Here is an 8,496-nt window from a genome sequence, read left to right as displayed (position 1 = left end):
ACCCTCCACTACACATGTATTCAGCCTTGTCAACATAAAAGTCTTGAACAAAGCCTAAAACAGCCTATCATGCTACAGCAACCTACTTACAACGAAGCATGGCAAAGCTGCAGTCCATTTCGCATTACACCTCAAATTAGAACACCTCTGGTTTATTTGTGTACACTCTGTGCCCTTAGTGGCACCGTGTATGCACGAGGTAGCGAACGAATCAGCGAGAAGAGCCATGCAGCCTTAATTTTAAAGTGGGCATTTATTTTCTGAACAATAGGGCTAGCCCTATGTATTCAGGTACAGATATTAGTTTGTTGGGTATGTATTTGGTTTCTAATTTTGAGATTCAGATATTCAGCTTTTTGGATAAATGTAGTTATCGATAAAGGCAACACTCCACCACGTTCAGGCTCCAGTGGTAAAAACAGTGCCCTCCCCACTCCACCCATATTTAGGCTCATCAACATAAATGTCTTTGTGAAAGTGAAGCCTAAAGTTCAGTCATATAAAACAGCCTAACGTGCTAAAACAACACACTTACAATGAAGTGAGGCAATGCTTATATATTGATATTTAGTATTCATTCATTGTCTGTAACTGCTTATCCTGTTCAGGGTCGTGGTGGGTCCAGAGCCTACCTGGAATCATTGGGCGCAAGGCGGGAATACACCCTGGAGGGGGCGCCAGTCCTTCACAGGACAACACACACATACACTTTTGAGTCGCCAATCCACCTACCAATGTGTGATTTTGGACTGTGGGAAGAAACTGGAGCACCCGGAGGAAACCCACACGGACACAGGGAGAACACACCACACTCCTCACAGACAGTCACCCAAAGGAAACCCATGCAGACACAGGGAGAACACACCACACTCCTCACAGACAGTCACCCGGAGTGGGACTTGAACCCACAACCTCCAGATCCCTGGAGCTGTGTGACTGCGACACTACCGGCTGCACCACCATGCCGCCCTGATATATAGTATATTCTTATTACTCTCAGAGATAGCAGAGGATACAGTGACATCATCTCACCCCTGTTCAGACTGAACTGGAACCCATCACAGATTTCAGCAATTCTGACTTTAACACTCTGAAAACACACACACACACACACAGAGAGAGAGAGAGAGAGAGAGAAAGAAAATCCCTCCTGGTTGATAATGGTTGTTTATTACTCAACGTTCCTTTAAAAATCTAATCAGACCCACCTTAAAGTGCCTTAAACTCCCTCATACTCTACAACTCCCTGGGGATGTGTCCATAGGCTGCAACCCAGAGGGTGTGTGTGGGAGGATCCTTTCCAGCTGTCCCTTCATTCATACAACCATTCGTTTATTCATTAATTTTCACCCATTCATCTCTTCATTCATTAAATATTGCATTCCAAACAGTAATGAAATGTTTCTAGTAATGTTATTATAATTCTCCATTAAACACATAAAAACATGAAGCAAAGTAAAGGTATAGAGAAAACAAAACAGAATGAGGGAGAGAGAAACAAAGGGAGAAAAAGGGAAGGCAACATAGAGGAACAAAAAGAAACCAGGAGAGAAACAGTGATAAAAGCAAAAGACACACAGAGAGAGAGAGATGTAAAACATTTCTATTGACAGCTTTGTATGTGTGTGTCTACACACACATTCCTGTGTTGAACACAATCTCACCATGTCATACACACTCCCAGCTGTCACTCACAGAGATTGATGGACAGCTGAACACACAGCCTGCTTTGATGGGGAGGGGAGGGGAGGCGGGGCTTAGGAGGAGGGGCAAGACATCTGTCCAACTATCCAACCTCTCTCTCTGTTTTTGTCTACCTCTCTGCCCCCGGCTTTTCTCCTTTTATCTCTCTCCTGGTTTTCTCTTTAACTCACCCCTTCCCTTTTTTCCTCTTCCTGTTAATCATTTTAATGTAGTGAGATCTACGACCAAACTGCATAACTCGTTAAGGTTCAAGAACATGGTAACTTCAGTTTAATATGAACACGCACCGACTTGGGGGGGGGGGGGTTATCATATCCCAATTTTTCATATGTACACCATCCTTCCACAAATATGAGGGACATTTACTATGAACTGTAGAGATTTTATTACAATAAGCACAAGCATACATCAGACAGCTTTCAACTAGAACATGTCTGCCAATAAAGTCTCTGACAGGACGAGGTCTTAGATGATAACACTGATGTCAAACTTCAAATAGGTTGTAAAAACACACACAACTGACATCTGTAAAAGGCTTTTGCAAAGGTGTAGAACAGTCTAGAAGTTTCTCTAGTTTCTGTGGCATGTTTATGTTCAAAACTTTCCAGTGTTTCTATTGAAGTCACAGAGATGGTTTACATAAAGTTATTTTTATACAAATATGTGGGAAATGTTTTTATTTCAATATCACAAGAGACAAAGTAAGAAGGGGGGGGGGGGGGGGTTAAGGAAAAAAGAGGTCAGAGACAAAAAGAGGAGAGTGACAGGGAAAACAAGGGGGGGAGGGAAAGTAAAGACTGGAGAAAGAGGAGAGAGAGAGAGAGAGAGAGAGAGAGAGAGAGAGAGAGAGAGAGAGAGAGAGAAGAGAGAGAATATAGATAGAAAACGGAAAACAGTAAAAAAAATCGAGTTTTCCCTCTAGATCACACTCTAGGCCCAAACCTCTCTCTCTCTCTCTCTTTTTTTTTTATTCAGCCGCTTCAGTGGAAACCTGGAGAATGTTTAGACTCTGTTGGTCTGTTGGGCTAATTTACAAACGTGCTGTCTGTTTACCCATGTCTTTGATTGGCTGATTCTTCATTCCTCAGCTGTGACAGCTGAGAAATGAAGAATCAGCCAATCAAAGTAATTAAAGCCCTGTGTATTTGTTGTAAAACAGCATGTGTTGTGGAGATGTTCTGGACTGCCTCGCATTCACTGTCACTTGTGAAAATGGGAGACCTACGTGGCAACCACACATAAGTCATACAGAGGAAGAATTTTTAAATACATTTGGCAGCAATAACTGTCAAATAATGATATTATCCACTGAACAGTTTTCGGTTGAAACTAAGCTTCTGGTTTTTGCGTCTGTGCGTTTGAAACTGTGAAAAACTAACACTAAGAGTGGGTAGGTAGTGGTGTGGATCTCTGGCTCAGTGGGCTGGGTACTTGTGGATTAGAGAAAAAGTTAAACCAATGTTTAACTGATAAAGGCAAGATGAGAAACAGTAGATCCCTCCCTTCCACAAGATATTTTATTATTTTATTCATAGACTTCTGCCTACGCTCACTTTAGAAAATTCCTTCAACATGTTCTCCATCATCAGCTTCATCCACAGGGCAAGGGTCTGTAAAACTATCCCACATTACAAAATATCCTTCAATATGTCACTTACAATTACACATTCACACCACAGAGGTCTCAAAATCCCAACGATCTTAACACAGTACTGTTTAAAGGAACATTATTTTCTTTGAAAGATGTGCCATAATAAATGCATTAACAGAGCCATGTGTGTTAAGCACCTTATAGAGAGCTGCTATGTGAGATATTGGCGCTGCTTTCCTGCTGTCGAGAACATGAGGCCCCAGGCTGAGATCAGTTCACCAGGGCCAGTATCTCACATTACAGCACAATCCTCGAAGGTATTATGGTGATTATACCGTAGTTCCACAACCACTGCATTTTTTAAAAGATAAATAGGACAGAAAAATTGTGTTTATCAACAAGGTAATGGTGTTATTGCCTGGTTACATATGTATGTGGCGGAGTAATACTTGAAGTTCTTTGGTCATAGTGCTATTATTGTGCATTACTGGCATGCCTACCACATCTTTTAGCCAATCACACTGCAGGGGCGGAACAAACTGTGGTATAATGTGTATTGATATTTAAAATCAGCCGAATACTTTATTATGAAAATACAACAAAACCGTACACACAATAAAATCCCCAGCCATCATTTCGACATGATCAGAAAGTGTTTTCCTCTTTCTTAATGCACTTATGCATCTTTAAATCTGAAAGTATGAAGGTAACTCCACACTCTGCGCAGTGCTCCTGCTTCTTTTCTGGAACAATGCACTGATGTTTCTGAAAAATCCTCAGTTTAGTAAAACTATGTCCACACTCTGAGCACTTATACGCATTCTCTCCAGTGTGAATGCAGTGCTTTGGTCGGGGAGAGTTCGGTTGGTTCAAATCTGTCGCACCCAATGAGCACTGATACGGTTTCTCTACAATGTGAACCTGCTGGCGTGTTTGGAGGTGACTCTGAGTGGTAGAGCTCTGCCCATGCTCTGAGCAAGAGTACAGTTTCCCTCCAATGTGAATGCGCTGGTGTGTTTTGAGAGAGCTGTGTTGATTAAAACTCTTCCCACAGTCTGAGCATTTATATGGTCTCTCTCCGGTGTGAATGCGCTGGTGTGTTTGAAGATTACTGATATGAGAAAAGCTCTGTCCACACTCTGAACAAGAATATGGTTTCTCCCCTGTATGGACACGCTGGTGTGTTTGGAGATGACTGTGTGTAGTAAACCTTTGTCCACACATGGAACAGTGATAGGGTTTCTCTTTATTGTGAATGCGCTGGTGTATTTTCAGAGAACTGTGTTGATTAAAACTCCTTCCACACTCCGGACATGAATACGGTTTCTCTCCTGTGTGAATGCGCTGGTGAGTTTTGAGGGAACCGAGTTGAGTGAAACTTTTCCCACACTCCGAACAGTAGTACGGTTTCTCTCCGGTGTGACTGCGATGGTGTTGCTGGAGAGAACTCTGATGTTTAAATGTCTTTCCACACTCTGAGCACTGATACGGTTTCTCCCCGGTGTGAATGCGCTGATGTGTTTGGAGGGAACTGTTTTGATTAAAACTTTTTCCACACTCTGAGCAGGAATATGGTTTCTCACCCGTGTGAATGCGCTGGTGTTTTTTGAGAGAACTCTGATGAGTGAAACTTTTCCTGCACTCTAAGCACTGATAAGGTTTCTCATCAGTGTGAATGCGCTGGTGTTGTTTGAGGTGACTTAGGTGATTAAAACTCTTCCCACACTCGGAGCACTCGTACTTTTTCCTGTTGTCTGTTCTTGGCTGTGTTTGAAGAGTACTCAAGGATTCTTCCTCAGAACTGGAGTTTCCACATGCTGTATCCTCACATTTAATGTCTCCTGACTTCAGCATGGTTCTTGGTTGAGGGTGCTTTATGTAGTTTTGGAAGTAGAGCTGTCCTGTATACTAGGAGCAGGAGGTTTATAATGAGATGGGTTTTTTCTGGAAAAGTAAAAGGAAAGCAAGGTAAAATTCAGTCAGACTACATTTGGCACAGACTGTGTGATGCTGTGAGCTCTAGAGTTAGCCTGAGGAATGTTGGCATTGAGGCAGGAGGTAGACGTTACTAGTTCCAAGGTTGCATCCATGTTAGGCTACAGGCGAACTGGTGATCCAGACTAGCTGATCATCACTTCGACCTCAAACCAGAATAGGTTCAAATCAGACTCTTAAACAGGGACATTTTAGGTTATTTGTTGCAGGGCCATAACGTGTAAGAGTGGCGCTGCTGCACCCCTCTACTCAGCATCAGTCATAGGGGCATGTCTGTATATGTAATAAAAACCTATAAAACACCAAATCATTTTATTATCAACAATTTATCACTAGGACGGACATAGATGAGAAATGATGAGAACATTAACACTGTCCATTGTCTGTTCCTCTGTAAATATCACACTGAGCTCAGTGTGGACACAGACCCCACATTTCCCTCTTTCTCCAGCCTCCTTTTTAATAAAGAACATGTCCACCCCTGTTTCTGAGAGGGACAACATTAAAAGGATCTTTGCATTTAGTAGAACACTGTGTAAACAGTGGAACAGCAGTGAACGGACCATAATCTTCGGTAAAACATTGTAAACTGTGTGGACAAACCTTAAACTGATTTTTCCCTGAATTTAAACAGGGTGTGAATAGCGACTCTGTTTTAAGTGGATCTTAATTTACATTAAAAGAGTGTAAACTGTTTGGAAAAATCTTTACCTTAAGTAAAACCCGGTTCTGATTTTTCTCCCTCATACACAGTCCCGCTCCACAAAACCCGCCCCCTGCCCTGCTATTGGCTGGAGCGCCACAGCAGCTGCTGTCTGATTGGATAATGGCCGTAGAGACGCGGTCCTCTAAGCTAAAGGAACAATTTCACTGGACAGCAGGGGGCAGCAGGTTAGACTGCACTCAAGCTCACACGCACTCTACTTTAAAGGAACGGGCCATTTAGTTTATTTTAATACATTTTATTTATTATTTTTGTAATAATTCACAATTCAGAGTTAATGCATATGCCTTCAAAATGATGTACAATGAATGATGTCAAATAGTAAAAAGAATAAAACGATAATTAATGGTAACATTTTATAATAAAATTAGAAAACCAATAAAATACCTGGGGTCACAATAACAGTAAAATTATATACTTTAATACCTGAAATTATGAAATATTTTCATAATTTCTCGTTTAAAAATAGAATCAGCTGTAAGAGTTTTTTGGTGCTTTAGCATTTGTTGAAGTATAAACAGGCAGTTTTTAATTTCTTATTCAAAAACAAAAAAGTGAGGGTTCATTTATCCATCTTTCAGTTCTGTTTACATTAGCTTTGAACTGCGAAGACAGACATTCTGCCTTGAAACCAAAGCCGTAGTAAAAATATCATAGAAACCCACGGACATTTGTTCAATAATGCTGTAATAACGCAGACAAAATAAACATTGTTAATCAGCTTTGTGTTATTTCTCTGTGTACTTTGTGTTCTGAAGCTCTGCTGTCTCTGTTGTTCGTGTTGTTGTTTGGTTTTTTGTTTTCTTTCTTTTCTAGAGTTTTTGTGTGTAGTTGTGTGTTCATTGTGTTCTGGAGCTCTGTTGTTTCTGCAGTGTGTTTTATGTGAAGTTGTGTGTTCTTTGTATTCTGAAGCTCTGGGAGTGTCTGACTCTGTGGAAGATCATTAAACATTCAAATGGAAATCTGTTAAAGGTCTGAGACAAGAGAGACACACTGAGTGTGTGTGTGTGTGTGTGTGTGCGTGTGTGTATAACTACTTATATTTACTCAATTACATGTTCTTATATAAATTTTGATCCATTTGTACTTTCTTGAGTATTTTAAAATTTATTTAAATACTTAAACCCTTAAGTGTTTGAGTACATTAACCTCTATGAGTATTTTTCTCAGTCCATTCAATATTTTTGTAAGAAATAAATTTTACTTTTACTACAGTCAGTATTTGACACAAAAATTAATTCCTTTACTTTTGCAACACCTTTTAAGATGGTGGAGTGTTTCAAAGTTCAGAGTTCAGAGTTCAGTCTTTATTTATATTTGTGTCTAATGTCACAGTTGATAATTCTCAGAATGCAACAAATAACAGAAGAGGAACTGAATTCTACAATTATTAGTTAAAAATTAACTTTGGCAAATAATTTCACTGTCTTGAACCAAGAAATGCACACAGAAACAAAGGAGGTGTTGTATGCCTTGTTTTAATTTAAAATAATTTTCAATAAAAGTGAAACAAAAAATACAGCTAATCATGGGGGAGTATTAGAAACAGACTTTATCTGATATTAACAATAAAATAAAAGTACAATCACAGGGACATTTTTTAAAAGTAATTAGAGATGGTCCCTTGGTTTCTAACGCTGCTGAAGCATTTTCAAGCAAGTTATTTTAATGCCTGCAGTGTTAGGTTTTGGCTACAACAAGTCTTAAAATATTAAGGACATTCAGTGAAAACAACATCCAATCAGGACTGACTTGTGGTCTCAATGTGGTCTCTAGGTAGATTAATTCAGCTACGTCTCCCATTGGTCACTACTAACATCATTAGGAAGTGGCATGTTTAACCTTTTAATATTTTAATTTCATTTCATTTCTGTTTTGATCACATTTTTTCTGATATTTTAACAGAACTCTCTCTCTCTCTCTCTCTCTCTCTCTCTCTCACTCTGACTGTGTGTGTGTGTTTTAGGTTGGAATCTGCAGCTCGTCAGAGTCATTAAACTAAAAATACAACCATAAAAAAACTAATTACATTCACATAGTGCTGTGTTTAAACTGGGAACGCTTAGGATTCCAGAATTTGTGTGTGTGTGTGTGTGTGCGTGTGTAGGACTGTTCAGTAAGAATGCTGATACTTGGAGAACAGAAGTCCAGATTCTCACCCTTAATGGACTTAAATGCAGTTTAAACTAAACCCACTTTTCACTGAACTCAGTTAAAACTAAAACCAGACAGGAGCTCAAGGATCAAACCCAGATGAAGGCTAACCCCAGAGTAGCAGAGAGTGGAAGACAAACTCACACAGTGTGGACTTGATTCGTTTATCAGTGATTTAACATCACAGAGGGGCCAAGTTATTGACGAACGAGTGTGAGCATGCCAAGATGAAAGCATATTGATCAGTGATTGGTGCACGTCTGTGTGTGTGCGTGTGTGTGTGTGTGTGTGTGTGTGTATGTGTGTGTGTGTGTGTGTGTGTGTGTGT

At 40.1% G+C, this 8,496-nt stretch overlaps 1 protein-coding gene across 1 annotated transcript; it reads right to left on the bottom strand.

The window, feature by feature from the left end:
• Window positions 1–2,593: 2,593 nt before the first annotated feature.
• On the bottom strand, window positions 2,594–6,046 carry LOC136685648 (zinc finger protein 658B-like). Its single transcript, XM_066659423.1, has 2 exons — window positions 6,002–6,046; window positions 2,594–5,239 (listed from the first exon to the last, which is right to left on the bottom strand). Exon 2 carries the CDS (start codon window positions 5,147–5,149, stop codon window positions 3,941–3,943), a length of 1,209 nt encoding a protein of 402 aa, XP_066515520.1. The 5' UTR covers window positions 5,150–5,239; window positions 6,002–6,046; the 3' UTR covers window positions 2,594–3,940.
• Window positions 6,047–8,496: the final 2,450 nt, after the last annotated feature.

Source organism: Hoplias malabaricus, chromosome 2 (genome assembly GCF_029633855.1).
Source record: "Hoplias malabaricus isolate fHopMal1 chromosome 2, fHopMal1.hap1, whole genome shotgun sequence".
Classification (NCBI taxonomy): Eukaryota; Metazoa; Chordata; class Actinopteri; order Characiformes; family Erythrinidae; genus Hoplias; species Hoplias malabaricus.
The sequence above is the reverse complement of the archived record's forward strand: the minus strand, read 5'-3'. Positions and strand labels throughout refer to the sequence as shown.